General features: G+C 42.8%; 1 protein-coding gene across 1 annotated transcript in view; it reads right to left on the bottom strand.

Annotated features, from left to right (window-relative positions):
• The window catches only part of LOC142209335 (keratin, type I cytoskeletal 12-like), a 100,190-nt gene extending 81,449 nt beyond the window's left edge, over positions 1-18,741 (bottom strand). The window contains exons 1-8 of the mRNA XM_075278299.1: positions 18,037-18,741; positions 17,067-17,149; positions 16,805-16,961; positions 14,069-14,230; positions 13,569-13,694; positions 12,578-12,795; positions 12,428-12,498; positions 11,172-11,393 (exon numbers count right to left, since the gene is read on the bottom strand). Coding sequence (XP_075134400.1) covers positions 11,296-11,393; positions 12,428-12,498; positions 12,578-12,795; positions 13,569-13,694; positions 14,069-14,230; positions 16,805-16,961; positions 17,067-17,149; positions 18,037-18,699 — 1,578 coding nt within the window. The 5' untranslated portion in view covers positions 18,700-18,741 and the 3' untranslated portion in view covers positions 11,172-11,295. Of the gene's footprint in view, positions 11,394-12,427; positions 12,499-12,577; positions 12,796-13,568; positions 13,695-14,068; positions 14,231-16,804; positions 16,962-17,066; positions 17,150-18,036 lie in introns of the transcript that reaches the window.
• Positions 18,742-21,762: the final 3,021 nt, after the last annotated feature.

Below are 21,762 nucleotides of genomic sequence, written 5' to 3'. Positions count from 1 at the left end.
TGTACAGTGACCTGTTTGACCAGCCTGTTTTACAAGTATGGAGTAATTTTCTGAAGAGTAAATCTTCTAGAGAATGTAATGTAATGGTGCAGAAGGCAAAACCTGCTCCCTTACACAATAACCCTACTTCAAGAGGTGATAAAGTCAGAACCTTCTTCTAAGTCATTACACATACAAACTTCTTAGTGAGCTTCCAGAGAGTCACCAAAACCCAATGTCAACCCAACCCCGCAAATAGGTTAGGGTCACCCAAATCAAACTATGTTTTACCCTTGTGAATCGCTGCCTCCTTTGCCAATGTATCACTGCTATTGTCCATATACAAACGAGCTCTTTGGAGCATGGAGGACATTGCTGTAGCCTGGTCTACAAACTTTCAAATATGGTGTACACCATAGTGACAAAAGAAACCACCGTTATTTCACTGTTTTGCCTCCGACAAAATATTGAACAAAAAGTCGTCAAAGTAATTGACATTCTCTAATGTTATGCATCCCAATAAACATATATATATATATATATATATATATATATATATATATATATATATATATATTTAAAGCTGTTAAACTGTAAAAAAAAAAACTTTAGAAATGTGGACATCATTTTGACAGCACAGGGAATTCCATAAATAGAAACCCTGTAAGACAGTCGTGCAAATGCCGTTTTTCTCCAATTCTACCCCATTCTGAATTTTTCTCTAGTTCCTCTTTCATTTCGGGCCGTGTGCTTTCTTATGGTGGAAAGCCGAAGCAGGGAGTCAGCTTTCTGCCACTGTTTTACTCACTGACTAGCCCCAGACACAAGGGGTTAATCTGTTGTAGTTTCATGACGCAGTCTGTGCGGTTCAAGCAGCCACAGGATTCATGGCAAAATCAATCATGACGCTTTCTTTTTCAGCATTTCCTGTCTAAAGCAACAATGATCTTTACATAAAGCCCAGCTATTCTTCCTTCTTTGCTTCCCAAAGTTTGTGATGTTCTATCTTGTCACGTTCACTGTGCCAGCTGCACACTAGAGGGAGCTCTAACATTTTGGATAAACTAGATTAATGCTGAAACATAAATATGAAGGGGTACCTTTATCAGATCCGATGTTAAAGAGGGACTCCACAATTCTTTCAATTTCAGACCATCAGTATATATTTTTGAAAAAATTCAAAGTCTGGGATAACTCAAAATCCCTATACTAATCTAAACACCCTCCCCCCTCCTACTTTCTAAATAACATAATTAATAAAAAAAAATGTATAGATATCAATTTTCTGATTATCTGGTGACAATCCATTCCTCACCCCATTATACTTGACCTCCATGCTCCTTCTAGTGAGACGGCTCCTCCATCTGTACTGGTACTGCAGGGTGCGTGTTTCTGCCGATAATCCACCTATACTGCACATTTGTGACGCCTAAAATTCTCCAGCGACGCCTTCTGTTCGCCGCCGCCAAGACCAAGAAGAAGGTGGCGCTGGGTAGTTTTGTCGCAGCACTGTTGCCCAGTGCTGTTTGAGTGCTGTGGACCGCCACCAGTGCTGCGAGAAAACTAATTAGCATATGGACGAAAACCAGGATATCTAAGGAACAGTGGCGCGGAGAAGACATCTAAAGGTAGGGGAAGAATAGCCTTTCTTAAGGCTATTCCGTCGTTGGTTTAGCTTAAAACGGGATTCTAATGATAGAATCCCTTCAAGAAGGACATTCCATATTATTATGCAGGCCACAAGTTTCAAGCAATATGGGAAAGAAAAAGGTTCTCTCTGCTACTGAGAAACGTAAAATAGTGCAATGCCTTGGACTAAGTATGAAAACATTAGATATTTCACAAACACTTAGGCGTGATCATCACACCATGGAGACATTTGTGGTTGATTCCGAGTAGAGATGAGCGAGTAGTATTCGATCGAGTAGGTATTCGGACGAATACTACGGTATTCAAAATACTCGTACTCGATCGAATACTATCGCTATTCGCAGTAAAAATTCGATTCAGAACCAGCGTTGATTTGCCGAATGCTATATACTGTATAGCATTCGGCAAATTAACGCTGGTTCTGCAGCAGGCTCATCCTTGCTAGTCAGGAGAGCTGGCAGCTTGCTGTTATGAGGGAGCTTACTTTTTCTCATTGGAATGCATTGACCAGCGTTGATTGGCCAGTGTACAGCATTCGGCCAATCAACGCTGGTTCTGCCAGAGGCTCATCTGTGAGGAAGCGGAGTCTAAGATCGGACCACAGCAGTCTCCATTATGGTCCAATCTTAGACTCCGCCTCCTCACAACCAGCGTTGATTGGCCGAATGCTGTACACTGTATAGCATTCGGCCAATCAACACTGGTCAATGCATTCCTATGAGAAAAAGTAAGCTCCTGCATAAACGCAAGCTGCCAGCTCTCCTGACTAGCAAGGACGAGCCTTCTGCATTCAGTCAATCAATGCTGGTTCTGCAGAATGAGTAAGGGCTGGTTCACATTAGCGCTTGCCTCCCGTCCGGAAGGAGTCCGCAGGAAGACCCCCACCCCAAAGGAATATCAGCGCAACTGCAAGCGCTGTGCAGTTAAAGCGTTATAGACTATGTAGTTATAGACTATAATGGGGTCCGTGCGCTTTAACTGCACAGCGCTCCTCCTAAACACTCTCCTCCTGCTACTCATGGACTTGATGACTCTACTTTAGTCGAATAGTGGTTTCCCCTGAAATGAACATTTTTTCCCATAGACTATAATGGGATTTGATATTCGATCGAGTTGTTGAATATTGAGGCTCTACTCGAAACGAATATCGAATCTCGAATATTTCACTGTTCGCTCATCTCTAATTCAGAGCTCAGACGGGTTCGTGCAGATAAAGACATAATGTGGATGGTATTCGAAGCTGCTGCTGCCTCTGGTGTCCCTCAGGGTATAGGATCCTCCAGATGCTGCAGTTGTGCATACACCTATTATTTGGCCACCGCTAAACAGTATTCACAAGCAGTAATAGTTGCAGGGGGTCCAGACATACATGAAGACTAATTTCTCTGCAACCCTGGTTGGCCACCATGTCCCAACAAGGCTACGATATCAGCAAGGAGGAGGAGTCATGTTGTGGGCCAAAATCATGAGGGAAGAACTATTAGGCCTATTAGGGTGGTTCTTGAAGGTATGGAAATGATCTCTGCAAAGTATATATTGTTTCTGACTGACCACAACTTCAATGGATTCAAGAATCATGAAGGTGATATCATAAAAGGGGTCCTATCAGTGGTTTAGTTAGCAGGGAGGGGGGACAGGGAGATGGAAGCCCTGGTAACACTGACTCTGTGGGGTCCACCCTGGGGCTGCCATAAACACATGCAATTATTTCAATTATATCGATGTCTGAAGGATAGTTGAAATGCACGGTAGAGTATTCGACTTCTTGCTCTGCCATTCTGTAAGCTACATGGTACTTCAGGGCTGCCGGCTAACAAGGCACTGGGACTACAGACAACATGTCTGCACCCTGTCACCGACAGGCTCAATACTATGACGCCATGGCATTGTGACTACTGTGCTAAGATACAGATTTCCTGTTTCTGCTTACTCTGCTTCTCAAGCAGACAGGAAAGACAGCAGTGACTATCTGTAACAAGGGACTGCGGGCAGGTGAGTATAACTTTTATTTTTTTTAAGGGCATTATGACTATAGGTAGATCATTTTTATTACGTGCATATAAAATATAAAGGGCCATTGGGGGGATTATGACTATTGTGGGGAGATTATTTACATAAGGTGGAATAAATAAAATAAGGGGAGTAATTTATATAAGAGGTCATTGGGGGTATCAGGACTATAGGGGGATCAATTATTTACAAAAAAAAATATAAGAGGTCATTGGGAGCGTTATAACTATAAGGGGGAAAATCAATTATATGAGGGGCATTATTTATAAAAGGTGATTGTTGGGGAATTTTGAATATAAAGGGTCAGGAATCTTATTTAATATAAGGGGACATTGGGGGGACAGTATACATATATCATAGGAGACTATAGGATAGATTGTCAATGAGAAGGGGCCACACGGTGGCTCAGTGGTTAGCATTGCAGCCTTGCAGTGCTGGAGTCCTGGTGTTCAAATCCCGCCAAGGGCAAAAAACCATCTGCAAGGAGTTTGTATGTTCTCCCCGTGTTTGCATGGATTTCCATCCCATATTCCAAAAAAAGACATACTGATAGGGAAAAAATGTATATTGTGATCTCTATATGGGGCTCACAATCTACATAGAAAAAAAAAAAAAGGATAGATTGTCAATGAGAGTTCAGTGGGGTTATGACACTTGGAACCCCCACTAATCAGCTGTTTGATGGGGCTATGGCACATGTGCTGCACGGTGACCCCATCTGTTTTTTAGTGACTGTGTGATGTAATTACAGCCTGTCCCATGGAAGTGTATAGGACGAGGCTTTAGTTACATTAAATGGCCACTATCAAATGAACGATACAATGTTAACAGAGAAGGGGTCATGACAATTGTGGTTCACTTTAAACAGCTGGAAAAAGAGCTAAAGACGTTTGTTTCAAACTTTACAAGACAAGTCACATTGGAGGAAGTGTTCATGGTGGTCCAGTCCAGATAGAGAAAATGTGAACGATTACGGTTAGTGATGTAATGTGAATATTCACCTTCCAGTAAGACAATAACCCTAAACATACAGCCAGAAGTATAATAATCGGATACCCAGGGGAGTAAAAACATAAAAAACACCGTTACTTACCTCTCCCTCGCTCCGCTGCACTCTCCGCCGCTGTCGGCAATCTTCAAAGAAATCCGGGACGTCATGTGACCGGGGAGCTTGTGTTGCTACACATATGGACGCAGGCCCCAGTCATGTGAAATCTGGGAATATCACGCAAGTAGGCCCGAAGCCTGCCTGGAGAGGTAAGTAACACTGTTTTTTATGTTTCCTTACCTCTCCTGGGCCTCTGATCATTATACTCTGGGGTCCGAAAAGACCTCCCGAGTAGAATAGTGCTTGTGATGTCCACGGCCCAGTAGTTACGCCTTGTCTGCGAGCTAGATGCAGCCATCTAAAGAACCACATCTGGCTCATAAGCCATAGGTTCACGACCCCTGGTTTAGATCAAAGAATATTCATGTGTTAGAACGGCCCAGTCACAGTTCAGACCTAAATCCCATTGAGTGTTTGTAGCAAGACATGAAAATTGCTGTTCACAGACGTCTCTATCCAATGTGGCTGAGCTTCAGCTATTTGGCAAAGAAGAATGGGCAAAAATCAAAGTCTCTAAAGGCGTAAAGCTGGTAGAGACCTACTCCAAAAGACTTGCAGCTATAATTGCAGTGAAAGATGGCTCTACAAAGTATTGATATGGGGGATGAAGACTTTTGCATGTCACACTTTTCAGATTTTTATTTGATTAAATATTTTCCTTCCACTTCCACAATGATATGCTACTTTGTGTTGGTCTATCACATAAAATCTCAATAAAATTCATTTAAATTTGTGGTTGTAAGGAGATAAAATGTGAAAAAGTTCAAGGGCTATGAATACTTTTGCAAGGCCCTGTATTACCTCAGTTACTGTATAACGATACCATGCAAACAAAAAAGGTATATTGGTGGTTGTTAAAGGGCTATTCTCACTTTTTATTGCATTTATGGCATATGGGTAGAGTATGTTACAAACACCTGATATGTACAGGTTTGATATCACTGACATGTAAAAATCTGTTGCTCAATTTTGTTGGACATCCTATGGCGATGGTGAAGAGAGAGATGTCGGGCCCTTGTTAGCGGTGGAATGGGAAGAAATAATGGTGTTACTAGTGATGTGAGGTTCAGCTCTTTTTAGTGAACTGAATCATTTGGATTGCCAAAGTGAGACATCTCTTTTATCTCCTGAACGTCTCCTTATACATTACTGTCTGTGATCTGTAGACACTCAGACTCCCCCATCCACTCTTCCTTTTACCCTAATGCTATGACCTCCTGCCATTGGGGATGAGGTTAAGTGACCTGTTGGCTCCTGTCATTTACTTCAAATAGGTGGCACATGGAGCCAGATCGTTCGTGAATGATATATCACATGGCATTACCAAGTGGGTTGACCAATAAGGATGGAACAGAAAGTGTATATGAAGAGAGGCTCTACAGAAATTTGAGAGGTAATGGAGGAAATGGATAGATTATCCAGGACTGGTTTCTAGAGACACTACATTGGAGTAGGTTGTTTAGTTGTTGGGACAAGGAAACTATATGTTGAGAAGGATAGCATGGGGTGGAGAGAGAAATATTTTCTACACCTACTGGTTAAACTGACTGTCATGTCAAGGTACCACAAGGGTACTTGTCAGGGACGAAAAAGGGGTGAGCTGTGCACAAGGGGAGTTATTGGGAGGCGTTTGTAATTGTATTGATGGTTATCTGAGCTTTTCTTATACCTTCAAAGGTGAGAATCCCATAGATAAGACCTGCACTTATCAGAAGAACAGAGGCCCACTGACCCCCACTTGCTGATTCCTGGCTGGTGCATGATCCATACAGTGTATTCCATCAAATTGTGGTTACACCTGGGTGAGACTACATTTCCATTGAAGTACAGTATATGGAGAATAAAGCGGCAGCCAGGAACTGGTGATTGGGGCCAAGTGGACACCTTTTTTCTGAGAGGTGAAAAACCCCCTAGGCCACCTTTATGGCATACAATGTGAATAGGAATGTCACTTTTGTACTGTATAGTGTATAGTGAACAGTACAACACCCTAGGGACATCCAAAAAGGGCCTACGCGCATTAATGCCAAGCAATGCTTGGCTATCTATGAAGTATAACAACTACAAAAAGGTGCACACACACATACATACATGCACATACACACACACACACATATACACACACACACACATGCACATGCACACTCTCTATCTCTAAAGGTTTTCATAATGCTTGATGTTATAATAAAGTGTTGCACATGCAGTAAGAAACTACTTACGCCTTTTTGTAGGTGTATTTTTATATAACCAAACCGAATTTATATAGGACAGGCCACCCCCAAAACAGAATTTGAATTAGACTCCAGCACAAGACCATATCTAACACGCTGTTAGGATTGGGTCCCGCAGGTTACTATCATAGCGCACAGTGCCACCTGCGGGTTAGTCTAACTATCCAGCTTTCACCCTACTGAGCATGCTCAGACGTATTGGAGCTGCTCACAAGCTGCCATTTCTCCCCTACTGAGCATGAGCGGTGAGGTCATCACCACCGCCCCTATTGGGCGGGGACTTCCCTTTAAATAGTGTGAGCCGCCGCCCGCCGGGTGCTCACACTTTGTCTAAACTTTCCTCAAAGTCCACGGAGTGGATGACAGTAGTCAGGGATAGGCTCCAGTATTCAGGCAGGTTGTCAGACTAGGCCTCTGTGTGGGGTTTCTCTGCTTCAATCTGGGTGCTGTTAGGTAGGACCTGTAAGCCATGAACTGTCAGCTCTACACCAGGGCTAGGAGCGGTAGACGCCGTTCCAGCTTGTGGAGCTGCAGCAGGCATGGTCTCTGAGATAGCCTATATGTACTGTCTGACTTCATGTATGGCTCCTAGCTGTGTGCGGGAGCATGGGTGTTTGATGGCTCCAAGCTGTGTGCCGGAGCATGCAAACCCCCTGGGGGCTCCAAGCTGTGTGGGGGAGCATGGGTGTGTGATGTCTCCAAGCTGTGTGCCGGAGCATGCAACCCCCTGGGGACTCCAAGCTGTGTGCAGGAGAATGTTCTAAAACTTCTGTGGTGGCCCCTAGCTGTCGCAGGGGTAAGTGTGTGTGTTTGCTGGCCTGGGGTGAGTTTTAACCCTTGCCAGCCATTTGTGTTTCACTTGCACTGGTGCACCTGGCCAGTGAGCTAAACTGGCAGGGTTTTAGTTGCACCTATGTTCACATGGAGTGTTGCACAGTACACACTGTTCACATTGAGTTCAGGCTGCAGTGTTCTGCAGTAGTTCATATTGAGTCCACGCTGCAGTGTCTTTGCAATAGTTCACATTGAGTTCAGACATACAGCCGCCCGCCATTGGGCCTGTGGACCTCGCTGTAGTGTTCTACAGCTAAGAGGTTCTGTTGTTTAAAAAAAAAAATATTTATATATATACACAGAACCGTAACACACGCTGACCCATTATTTTCTTATGGCACCATACACGCAACTGTGTACTATAACAGGTCCATGTGTGATGCCGTGAGCCCGAGGCAAGACTCAGATAAGGTCCTATCCTGTTCCATTTTGTGGCCGGGGTTCAATACATAAAATTAATGGGTCTGTGACGGGCACATGGACATCATCCACACACCGTCTTTTCCCTTTTCTCAGGGAAATGTGGATAAAGCCTTGCAAATAGTATATGTCACCCCATTCAGGAACTGTACAGGAAACACCTTATACCTCCTAAATAAATACAAAACATACACAATGACATCTATCATCTATCACTGTTTATAATAGTTAGGGAGAACCCTGCATAAATTAAAGAACAACGCTGTGTACAGTGGTGTAACTACTGCCGTAGCAGCAGAGGCAGCTGCCATCGGGACATTAGGGGCCCGGTGACAGCCACTACCGCTGCTATCATTATACTCGGGGGTCTTTTCAGACCCCAAGTATAATGATCGGCAGCCCAGGAGAGGTAAGAAACATAAAAAACACTGTTACTTACCTCTCCACGACCCGGGCAGGCTTTGACCTAGTCGTCTGACGTCTCATGACCCAGGCCTGCATCCCGGGTCATGTGACGTCTGACGTCATTGAAGATGGACTACTTCGGAGGCCGACGTTGTAGGAGCCGGGAGATAGGTGAGTAACAGTGTTTTTTTTTTTTTTTTTAATGTTCTTCTCCCCCTGGGTCTCCGATTATTATACTCTGGGGTCTGAAAAGACCCCAGAGTATAATAATTGTTTATGGGTGTCCACAGTGGGACATAATACTGTGCGCAGGGGCCACTATGGGGGATAATACTGTGTGCAGGAGCCACTATGGGGGATAATACTGTGTGGAGGGGCCACTGAGGGACTTAATAGTGTGTGCAGAGGCCACTAAAGGGACATAAAACTGTGTGCAGGGGCCACTATGGGGTATAATACTGTGTGCAGGGACCACTATGGGGGATAATAGAGCATGCAGGAATGCGTAGGAGGGGTCGGTCAAGGTCGTCGGTGTTGGGGGGGGGGGGAGGCCATGTCAAAAGTTCATCACGGGGCCCCGCCATTCCTAGTTATGCCACTGGCTGTGTATAGTAAGGGGAGATGTATAAAATAATATTGGAAGAAGCTGTATGTAATATAGGAGGACATTGTATATATTAATAAGGAAGGATGCCGTATATAATAAGGGAGGAAGTTGTATTTTATGTGACACTAAGAGGATGCTGTATATAATAATAAGGGAAGACACTAGATAAGATAACGGAGGATGTTGTGTATAATAATGGAGGACACTATATATATAATAAGGGAGAATGCAGAATAAAATAACTAAAAAGACTGTATTACTGTACTGTATTAAAGGATGATGCTATATACTATAAGGCTAGTCCATGTGCTTCTTACTGTGTTTAGAAGTGGGTGTAGGCAGTCGCTGATGGGCTGTGTATGGTGTACATTCCCAGGCACATATCTCCCATACATTATAGTAAGTAGTATAACATATCTCCCAATTTAGCTCCACCCACTATCTCTCATTCATTTTTCATGTGCCCCCACACAGTATAATCCTCCTAGAGTCACCCGTAAATTATGTCCCCCCTCTATCTCTCCCACAGTTTCATATACACCCTTCATCTGCCCCCAGTTTCGTGTCCCCCCTCCATCTCTGCCCACAGTTTCATGTCCCCACATATCTGCCCCAGTTTCATGTCCCTCCATCTCTGCCCCCTGATTCATGGACCCCCATATCTGCCCCCAGATTAATGCCCCCCCATCTCTGCCCCCAGATTCATGCCACCCATCTCTGCCCCAAATTCATGTCCCCCCAATCTCTGCCCTCAGTGTCATGCCGTCCCCTCCTTCATCTGCCCCCAGTTTCATGTTCCACCTCAATGTCTACACACAAAAACCACTTAAACTCACCTTTTCCTCGCTCCCTCGCCGCTCTCTCCGCAGTCTCGCTAAGGGAGCGTTCACATTACCGTCGGTGTCCGACAGGTAGTGTCCGCTCCTAGCGTCCGCTCAAAATCTGTCACGGACATTAGGAGCGGACACTAGCTGTGTCCGTGACACCTGTCATTCATTTCAATGGGCATCGGGTGCGTTCTTTTGCACTCCGTGCCCGTCCTTCCCTGTCCTGCATGCAGGGTTCTTCTGTCCGCTTGAGAAGTCAGACATCTTCACTTGCGGACAGGGAAGGACGGGCACGGAGTGCAAAAGAACGCACCCGATGTGCATTGAAATGAATGACAGGTGTCACGGACACAGCTAGTGTCCGCTCCTAATGTCCGTGACAGATTTTGAGTGGACACTACCTGTCGGACACCGACGGTAGTGTGAACGCCCCCTAACACAGTTGTAGGTGCAATGTGACGTCATCACATCGCATCTACACAGCCACTAGCCGCAGTGCAGCGGCAAAGCAAGGAGCTGAGCTGTGACAGCTCCTTGTTTTAGTCGTGTATGTATTCAACTCAGATCTGCATTCTTCAGACGCAGATCTGAGTTGAAATTGGGACATACCTCCCTCCAACCGGGACCGCGGGACACGTCACCGAAATCGTGAATGTCCCGTGGAAATCAGGACGGTTGGGAGGTATGGTATAAGGAGGAGAGAACCAAAAGTCCCAGTGTCCAAAATTTATGATGAAATATCAATAGCTAAGTCCCTGCTGTCCAGGTGTTGTTTTGGGATGTTAGTGAACATTATAGGCAAGGGTACAAAAAGAGAATTACAAGACCTAATATTTCCTGGTTCCCAACTCTGAATCTCATACAGAATCCATAACTTCCTTTTCCACTTTCTTCTCCTCCATACCTGCAGTACAACACAGTGCACAGTGCTAAGGGAGCAGGGAAGGTGTTCAGGGAGGAACTAGAGCTACAGTGGCTGATGGGGGATAGGAGAGCCGGTGACCAATGGTGGACAACAGCCCATGTGGCATTGGCCAGACTGACCCTGCCTACAAGGCAACCTACATTGCATTGACAAAATTAATTTACACATTTATGGATAGACTTGCTTGCAAAAGTTTATTGGAAAGAACATGCAAAGGAAACGAAAAGCTTTCTAGAAGGAGGAACACCAGGCCACCAGAGAGTCCTTCATGGAGACATTTGCTTCTGCTAAGGCCTAAGTTAAATTTTTTCTTCAAATTCCTTAACATGTGCAGAAACAACTTTTCCATCCACCATTTCTTCAACCACGGTCTTCACGACTCTCCTTCTAGTTGGGTCTTTGAAAAACAAAAAGTTTATCACTCAATTCAGGAAATAACTTTTGGGATATGAAGTTCAGTGTTGGGTACATTCTAGAATGTAAATGAGCAATAGGGAGGGAGGGGGACATGGTTGACATATATGACTAATCTTGTGAATACGATAGAAGTCTATAGTGAGAATACTCCTTTACCTGCCTTATTATATAGTATTGCATTTCTGCCATTACTGATGTTTATGAATAATGAATTTCTATCACAAGAACTAGGAGTCTATTAAATTTTAAAGGGGTTTCTGGCCCCGATTGTATTTTTCATACTGATGTTAGGGTCTGACAGTCAGACTCCGCACAGATCAGCTATTCTGGCAACCTTCAGGTGCAGCGAGTTACAGCTGTGGTCAGGAAGTACATGCTAACTACTCCTATTCATGTAATAGGTACCACGCAGCAAATTCCTGGGAACCACCACTATGCCATGGGCAGGGTTGAATAAGAGCACCTTCACAAGCTCCCAATCCATTTCCCAGAGGCTGCTGGGACAGCTAATCTATGTGGGGAATAGCTGATCTATATGGGTTTCTGGTGTTGGACCCCCACATATCACATACTGATGACCTACCCTTTGGTTATCCGTTCAGGACTGGACAACCCCTTAAGATAGGTGGCACTAGTTATGTGCCATAAACATTGGAGTAGGCATGTTATGGCCCACCTGGAGCTAACAGTTATATCACATCTCTGGCATGGGTTACATTTTATTTGCCTACTGTATATTCAGCTGCGGTAGTCAAATGAACATCTGTAATACAAGAGTAGGCCAGGTCTGACAAAGAGAACCTCTTCTTGTAAGCAATCCTCCTTAAAGTGGCTTCTGGTCCTGCCTTTCTGATGTCCATGTCTTTATGACACAGCACATTCAGATATAACATATTTTTGAAATACTCTTTATCTCTCAAGGTGGACATTAGGTTGTTCAATGTACAGTACAAAATGACCATGTAGTCCTCACCATGCATGGTTGCCTATTGGAGATACTTTAGGTTGGCTTACCTTTAGAAGAACCCATTGAAGATGCTGGGGACTTTTGACTTGTAGAAGAAGTTGATGAAACCCCCAGCGACCTTGAGTAAAGAAGAAATGTATTGAATGAAGGCTGTATATGAGAACATACCATAATCCTTAATTGTCTCGCTTCCTTACCCTCCTTCTCCATCGAGTAGTTGGCGATATTTCTCAATTTCTTGCTCCAGTCGGGTTTTAATGTCGAGCAGTTGATTATATTCTTCACTTTGACGTTCCATGTCACATCTGATTTGTGCCAATTGTTCTTCCACACCACTGATAAGGCTTTGTATTTGTGCAATCTGAGCACAGAACCGACCTTCTGTTTCCGCCAATGTACTTTCCAGAGATTTTTTCTATAGATATGAACAAAAGTTGATTTAAAAGGATTCTACATTTTCTAGATCTAAATGTATATACAGATAATAAAATATAGTTGATGCTTGGGGAACACGTAAAGAGGTTGTCCAAAACTGCATACTGATGGCCTGACGTTGTGATAGGTCATCAATATGAGATGATTCTGAGTCCTAGGGCAGTGAAGTCAGAGTTGAGACCAATTTTGGAAAAGTTAGAATTGGAAAAAAGCTACTGACTCCGGCTTCAAAATAAAATGCTTATTATTAATTATATTATACCATTATTGATATTGTGTATTAATTCGATGTATAGGTTGTTGCATATTTACTTTCATAGGAATTCAATCACTAGATTTTTTTAATGAATTTAATGTTCTCTTAATGACAGCTTTCTATCAAGATGGTAGTGAGTATAGATGTGTCAGTATCAAAGGATCATGGCTCAGAAAGGAGAGTAAGGAACTCAAGAAACTGAAGCTCCGGTGTGGTTTAAGAGTGTATTAATGGTAGGTAGGAAGTGGAATGACTGATTTTATTGTAGCTGCATAGATCAGTGGTCTTCTACTTGTGACTCTACGGCTGTTGAAAAACTACAAGTCCCATGTGAGTTGAAATTTGCAACCTCTAGAATATCACTAGTGATAGATCACTGGCCTTTATATGTTGGGATATGGCAAATGATTGAGCAGAGGTAGATCTCTATGGCGTACAATTTCTTTCTGTTCAATGTAGGCTGATATATTTTTGTTTAATGCTCTTTATATTCTTACCATTGCTAACTGGGACTGCAGCTCTATCTCCAGGGCTTGTAGAGTTCTTTTCAGGTCCGTGATCTCGGTACTGCTGGATTGCACTTGGGCCACCCCAGCTGAAATCTCTTTCTTCAGATCCTTACTCTGAAACAAGAAAGTTGCAGATTACATATCCATTTTACAGTCACACGGAAGAACATGTACATTGTAGTCTGGTGGAATGGCTCCCTGTTGGACGGGTCCCTTGAAGATAAGATGATTGGAGAGTATCCTACTGATCCAACAAATCCCATCTCCACTTTGTGGGAAAATATGCAATGTGAACATGTGGCGATGTACAAAATTGTTGTGATTTTGGAAATCATGCTCATCGAGAGGAGATATTCAATGTACTTCCCCAGTCCTGAATCCAAATACCCTGGCCAAGGCTGAAACCAACTCTCAGGGCAGATGTGCCACCAGCCCTAATCCCATTCTTTCCTTTTTCTACATGTAAACATGATATCTTCCTTTAGTACCTGCTCAAGGAACCGAGCCTCTGCTTCCTTTCTGTTCTTGTCCGCTATGGCTTCATACTGTTCCCTCATGTCATTCAGAAGTTTGAGCAGATCAGTGCCTGGTGCCGCATTCATCTCGACTGTAACTTGTCCGGCTTGCGTACCGTGAAGAGTGTTCATCTCCTGGATACACCAAATGGAAAATAAATTAAGCTCAAAAATACTTTGGTTAATACATGGTATGGGATGCTTATATATAACTTACAAGTTCAATTCCATCTCTGCATATTAGCTCAGCTAAGATATAGCACAATATCATTGAAACTAGTTATTCTGCCCTATCTGTTTCAGTAAGCTGTTGAACAAGAAATAAAGAACATCTTTTCTTCGAATTTTGCATGGTGGGGTTTCTCTGTGATTCCTCCTGGAAATCTATTGATACATTTTGAGTTGGGAGTTACTATTTTCCTTGTAAAGATGCTCCTGCATTATTTCAAGGGGTAATACATGTTTTCTAAAACAGAAATGTTAGCAGAGCTGACCAGTCCTCTTTAAAAATACCGCCATATCTTGGTGGACATCTTCATCTTCATAGGTAATTTATGTTGGCTTTATCTGCAGGTTCACACCCAAGTGCATCTTTCCATTGTTGTGCTCCATTGGTGGACCAGAAGAATGGAAAAATGGACAACATATGATCGGTTCTATGACAGACACGAACGGACCCTGAGGGACCCTCCATTGACTATAATAGAGTCCATCAAGTGTACACTAGCTCCCAATTGATAACTTATTGTCCATCATATATGGTAGACCATCGAAATGGAACCATTGTTGTCTCCAAGTCTATAAGTTTTCCTGCTCCTGTAAGATAACACATTTGAGGAGTTTAACTTACTTATATTGGGAAGATCTTGGCATATAAGCATCTGTAGATACCATCATTTGCATAGACTGAGTGGTGAGTCTAGTAAAGTATGTCCATACCATATGTTAGGTCTAAGATTGATATAGAAAGACTATGGCATGATGTAGGATGATGAGTGAGAAATTCAATTGTTTCTTGCCCTCACTTATTTGAGTTAAACAAACAGTTCTTAAGATGGACATACTGAACTAAGCAGCTAATTTTTCGTGGAAGCGCCACCTCTCTCTGTGGACATGTCTGGAATTGCAGTTTAGCCTCATTGATGTGACTGAGCTGAGTAGTGATACCAAAAACAGCTTGAGTAAAAACTGGTACTGTTTCTGGACAACAATCTGTCCTGTTTCTTCTCATAAAGACAACAAGGTGTTTCATGAGAAGGGTCTTGAATAAATCTAATCCTCAGAAGGAAATGTTTTGCTTTGGGCTTCCTGTAAAACTGGTGCTTGGCTGAGCTCATCAAGGAGAGAATGTAAATTACAAAGCAACCGTAATGAAAGCTTGGAAGAATTCCTGCAGAAGTAAGTCATGAACAGGCAAGTTCTGGACATAAGTGCTCGGGTGCCGGAGGGGAAATCAATTTCAGCGACTTGAACACATTTCAGCTATTTATTTAAAGGCTAATTGTAGATTATGGCAAGCTTTATCAATCATCTTCCATCCGTCATGTCATGCAGAATTCATCACCCAGCTATAAGGTCATCAACACTTACTCCTTAAAGGGGTTGTCCCAGATCAAAACTTTGAATGCAACCAGCAAGGAAGCTGAAGAAAATAAAAAAGCACTGATACTACATCCTCCCCTCCTTTCTGCACTGGACATCCCCACCACACTATCTGTATACAGGTCGGTTGTGGTTGATGGGACACAGATGCTGGGAGTGGGCTTTGGCCGCAGTGGTCCTGTTGTTGTGGTGTTCCAGCTATATACAAACAGAATGGCAGAGGTGACAGGTGGCCCAGAACAGGAGGATGGATGCGGGGAAGTATCAGCGCTCTTTTATTTTCTACACCTCCATTGGTTGGTTGCATTTCAATTTCTGTTCTGGGACAACCCCTTTATGTAACTTCCAAGATGTCTATTGATGTCTGGAATGTACACAGTATCATGATAAAGGGTTCATACACAACCAACTAAACACTGAATGTAAATCTCTGATTGCTGGGGGTCTGACCACTGGGAACCCCATAGACCATGAGAACAGGAGTCTCTGAATCCACTGTGTGAGTGAAGGACTGATGAAGATAGAGCCAAGCAGTAGCTTCATCAATCCCATAGAAATGAATAGAGCAGAGGTTGCACATGCATACTCCATTGATTTCATTGATATGATTAGGTTTCTAGCAGTCAAACTCAGCACTCAGATAATATCCTGTGGCTAGGTTATACACTGATTCAATGGGATGACTCTTTAATTTCTTAGACAAAGCCATTCATGTTTATCTCTTAAACCAGAGGCGTATGATGTTCATAGTAGACCTCAGTGTAGGTTTACGCAGCACTATTTATGATGGTCAATTAGCCTTGTATCTGGTAAGACTAGTACTGGTGTAGTGTTGAGCTTGTGAAGGATGCAATTTGACAACATACAGTTCTGTTACTTTTATAAACTGCGAATGAACAACCACCCAAAATTGCATTGGAAATGTTCTATTGGTGATATGGGCTCCTGAAAGGAGAGGGCCAAGATTAGTTGAAAAATATGGTTAAGATTACGGGTGATCTGCTCTATGAGGTCATCTCTTGGAGAGGTTTTAACAACCAAGATATTTTACAGGACCATGTTTAAATTTATTTAATTTGGAGCTTCTTATTCAATTTCAGAGCTTACCTCTTGGTGGTTCTTCTTGAGATAAGCCAGTTCTTCAGTCAGACTTTCAATCTGTATTTCCAGGTCAGATTTTGCTAATGTCAGTTCATCCATGACTCTGCGCAGACCATTGATATCTGCCTCCACACTCTGTCGGAGAGCCAGCTCATTCTCATATCTGTAAAGACATCATCTCCATTAACATATTTGTAACCTTTATGGGTTCCAAGGCAATACCTATACATGTTATACATATATGCCATATTAGATTTGTATTACTTACTTCAGTCTGAAGTCATCGGCTGCCAGTCGGGCATTGTCAATCTGCAAAATTTGCTTGGCATTTTCAATAGTGGCAGCCAGGATCTAAAATATAAAGTGTAAATGATGATTTCATACTATCTTAACACCTAAAAACATAAAGGGTGGATGTTTCTTCTTTGTCCCCTGTGGACAAGAACTATAGTATGAGCCTGAGAACCATTTTCGCCCATCTTGAAGTTTAAAGAATAGCAACCCCTTGCTCAGGCTCATGCAATCTTCATGGAAAGGGAAGGGTTACAACATGAGATTATACCTACCTCTATGTGGATCTCTAAGTTACCCCAGAGACAGGCTCTTAGATATAGTACATATATTATATATGGCTATATAATTTCTACCCAGAGGCCACTGTTAATGTTAGCTCTCTGATTCTTGTATAAATTATTACCAAAAACGGAGGCCCCCTTTATCAAGTCACTAAAGTCATTTTGTTTACACTCCTACAATTTCAAAATGAGTCTGTGTACAGTGTAGTATTACTGAATATCTTACATACGGAAGCTCCTGGGCTCCTGGACCCCTCTCTGTTGCACACTGTGTTTCCTGTATGAACAGGAGGTCAAACTTACAATGCAGGTCTATTAGAGCCTCTATCTAAGTTCCATATACATGCAATGTGAGTCTGATCTCCTCTATATACAGGAAACACTGTGTGCTTCAGATGTGCCAGAGAGGAGGTCAGGTCTTCAGCAAGGAGGATATAACCTGACAATAAAGCAGTCAGTAGATTATTCAGGTTTGATTTAAAAGGCAAAAACGAGTTTCTTTCCGTCAACCATTTTTTCTACGCAGTTATATCTTTTATTGACCAAGAATTAAACAAAAAAAACAACATCAAAACAATGCAAATCACAAACATGACATCAATGAAATGAAAATTCAGAATCACTCAATAACATTATCATATTATATGCAAGTCTATATGTTACCTTACTTCTGAGATCCTCAATGATCGGTTCATACTTGCTGTAGTCTGCTCCTCCTGCACCAGTTGAGGAGTCTGGACGTTGTTTCTCATACCACTCTCGGATTTTGACCTCAAGATCAGTATTTGCGTCTTCTAAAGCCTTGACTTTTTCCAAGTAGGAAGCCAAGCGGTCATTTAGGTTTATCATGGTTTGCTTTTCATTGCTTCCAAGAATTCCTCCTCCACCACCAAATCCTCCTCCAGCACCAAAGCCTGCTCCTTGTCCTCCACCAAATCCACCACCAAATCTTGCACCAGCACCTCCACCAAATCCCATTCCAGCTCCACCACCAGCTCCTCCACCATATCCACCTCCATAACCACCACCAGCTCCTCCACCAAATCCTCCTCCATAGCCACCACCAGCTCCTCCACCAAGTCCTCCTGTATAACCTCCGCCTCCTAGAACAACACCATCACCAAAATCGCTACCACCATATTCATCATATCCAAGCTCTCCACCAAAACCAAAACCTGCTCCATTCATAATCATTCCTCCTTGTCCCCCACCAAATCCTCCACCTCCACTACTTCCCCCAACTTTCTGGAAGCTTTGAGTGGACCTCCTAAATGAAACAGAGCCTGAACTTTGGCCACCGCCCATGGACCTTGCATATTGGGCCATAATGGTAGAGCAGAAGAGGACTTTTCAGTGGAATCTGTGGATGTTCTGGTGACAGTTCTGTTAGGTTTCCTGTCTTTTATAGTAAATAAATGTGGGTGTTTCCTTTCCTATTCTTGTGCTGGAAGAAATACCTGTTGTGCAAGATTATGGATTTGGTGCCCAGATAAATAATTTATTCCATTCTGATATGTTCTTATCTGTACAAATATTTTAGCCCCTGGCTATATTTTTAAATCAAAAAGGTAATATGGGTGGAGTGCCATAAGACCATCATTATTTAGTCTTAAGCTGCCGAAACCTTTCTCAACCTGTCTAAACAAATTATTTATGCTTTATATTCCAGGATTTCTGCTGAAATCTGCAGGAAATGTGCCACATGATCGGGTACCTAATTTCTGCAGCTATTGATCTTAAGTGGAGATGTGCCTGGGGTTACACAAGGATTAGAGCCACAGAAAGGCGTTTGGTTGGTTCACACATAGTAGTACAAAGCTTATTGTATAGCTAGAGCACTGAAAGATTATTAATACTAACTTTCTCCTTGAAAAATCATGTTAGATAACCAACCATGATACAGCACATTATATACCATAGACACACTGTGATGGTTGTCCATTCCTTATTTTTACTTGGTAGGGAACCACAACAGATTTTTTCAGACTCACTATGATCTCCACTAGAAAAAAAAATCAATCAATGACTGCTATTCAGAGTGGTCCTCTGTTATAAGTGGTGTACCTCAGGGATCAGTGCTGGGACCTCTGTTATAAGTGGTGTACCCCAGGGATCAGTGCTGGGACCTCTGTTATAAGTGGTGTACCCCAGGGATCAGTGCTGGGACCTCTGTTATAAGTGGTGTACCCCAGGGTTCAGTGCTGGGTCCTCTGTTATAAGTGGTGTACCCCAGGGTTCAGTGCTGGGTCCTCTGTTATAAGTGGTGTACCCCAGGGTTCAGTGCGGCATCCTCTGTTATAAGTGGTGTACCCCATGGTTCAGAGCTGCATCCTCTGTTATAAGTGGTGTACCCCAGGGTTCAGTGTTGGGTAGGGTTGAGCGATCGGGATCGGAAAAGATCAGATCCCGATCGGTGATCGAGTATATTTCATGATCGTGATCGTAATTCCGATCCCGATCTTTTCAGGCAGGATCGAGGTTGGAGGTTATTTCCCACAATGCTTGGCTACTGGCTAATATTAGCATTGAGCGATCGAGATCGGAAAAGATCGGATCCCGATCGGCAATTGAGCAAATTTCACGATTGGGATCGGTTGGAAAATGATCGAAAATCAGATTTTAAAAACTATCCTAAAATCTCAAGATTGGCTCAACCCAAGTGCTGGGTCCTCTGTTATAAGTGGCATACCCCAGGGTTCAGTGCTTGGTCCTCTGTTATAAGTGGTGTACCCCAGGGTTCAGTGCTGGGTCCTATGTTATAAGTGGTGTACCCTAGGGTTCAGAGCTGCATCCTTTGTTATAAGTGGTGTACCCCAGGGTTCAGTGCTGGGTCCTATGTTATAAGTGGTGTACCCCAGGGTTCAGTCCTGGGTCCACTGTTATAATTGGTGTACCCTAGGGATCAGTGCTGGGTCCACTGTCTGTATTTCTGTAGTAAAGCTGACTAAAAAAGGCTGAGCGTTTGGTCAGCCATTTATGAGGTAAATGAGGTTCAATGTGGATAAATGTCCGGTTATGTATTTGGATACTGATAATTTGCATATGATATATGTCCTAGGGGGAATAAAGCTGGGAGAGTCACTGGTGGACAAGGACCTGGGAGTGTTTGTGGACCATAAACATAGAATAACATGAAATGTCAACCAGTTGCTTCCAGGGCTAGCAGGATATTGTCTTGTATTAAAAGGGGTATGGACTCATGGGAAGGGGGTGTAATATTACATATATTATAAATAATTGGCACTGCCCCATCTGGAAAATGCAGTCCAGTTGTGGGCACCATTGTCACACCTCACCTGTAATCATTCACATATCTAATGGGTTGTAATGGGATGTCCAACAAGATTGTGTAGGTGTAATGGACAGCATATTTTTGGTCGCATAGTGTAGGTATGTGATGAAAACAGGATTTTTTTTATACGAGTGAAATATTTAATATCACAATGGTTATGATGTTGTATAAAAAATCATATTGGTGTTTAGGTCTGAAGCTGAACTCTATATCTGGTGTGTTGTATACAGAGGAGATTAGCTGTTTCATTCCTCTTTCCTTGAGTATGTTTATAGCCCTGTGGTTACTCTATAGCCGGCCCAAGCTTGTATTTATAGACTTTTCATCATATATGAAACATAAGCATTAATTGCTCGAAAATCCCGAGTTTCAGGGCTGTATGTTTCCTTCATGAATGTAAATGAATTATTTGCATCCCGAGGTATGGGTGTTACTTAATTGACTTTGAACAAGACAAGACAGCACAAGCAGCTCTGCCAAATATCTTAGAAATTATAACTTGCATTTCCATTGGTTGGCCAGTGATGATAGTTGATGGATCAGGGTTGAAGTCATGAGGGACTTTCTGATATATTAATACATTTCTTTTAACTTTCTTCAAAGTAGGTTATGAAGAATGGTTTAGAAAGATTGAAGTAAATTTTAGAAGGAGAGTAAAACATTTTTCGGGAATCTGTGACTGCAAACTGCATTCCTTTAAGGGATTAAGTCATTCCTGTAATAGCTAGTGGGCTGTTGTGGCTGCCTCCATATTGGCCATCAGAACGACTACAGCTGCAATGAGTGTGATTCTCTGACAAAACTCTTGCAATAATGGAGTTTATTAGAGATGAGCGAACACTAAAATGTTGGAGGTTCGAAATTCGAATCGAACAGCCGCTCACTGTTCCTGTGTTCGAACGGGTTTCGAACCCCATTATAGTCTATGGGGAACATATACTCGTTAAGGGGGAAACCCAAATCCGTGTCTGGAGGGTCACCAAGTCCACTATGACACCACAGGAAATGATGCCAACACCTCTGGAATGACACTGGGACAGCAGGGGAAGCATGTCTGGGGGCATCTAACACACCAAAGACCCTCTATTACCCCAACA

The sequence above is a fragment of the Leptodactylus fuscus genome, chromosome 6 (assembly GCF_031893055.1).
Source record: "Leptodactylus fuscus isolate aLepFus1 chromosome 6, aLepFus1.hap2, whole genome shotgun sequence".
Classification (NCBI taxonomy): domain Eukaryota; kingdom Metazoa; phylum Chordata; class Amphibia; order Anura; family Leptodactylidae; genus Leptodactylus; species Leptodactylus fuscus.
Note: the sequence above shows the minus strand (reverse complement) of the source record. Positions and strands in the feature narration are given on the sequence as shown.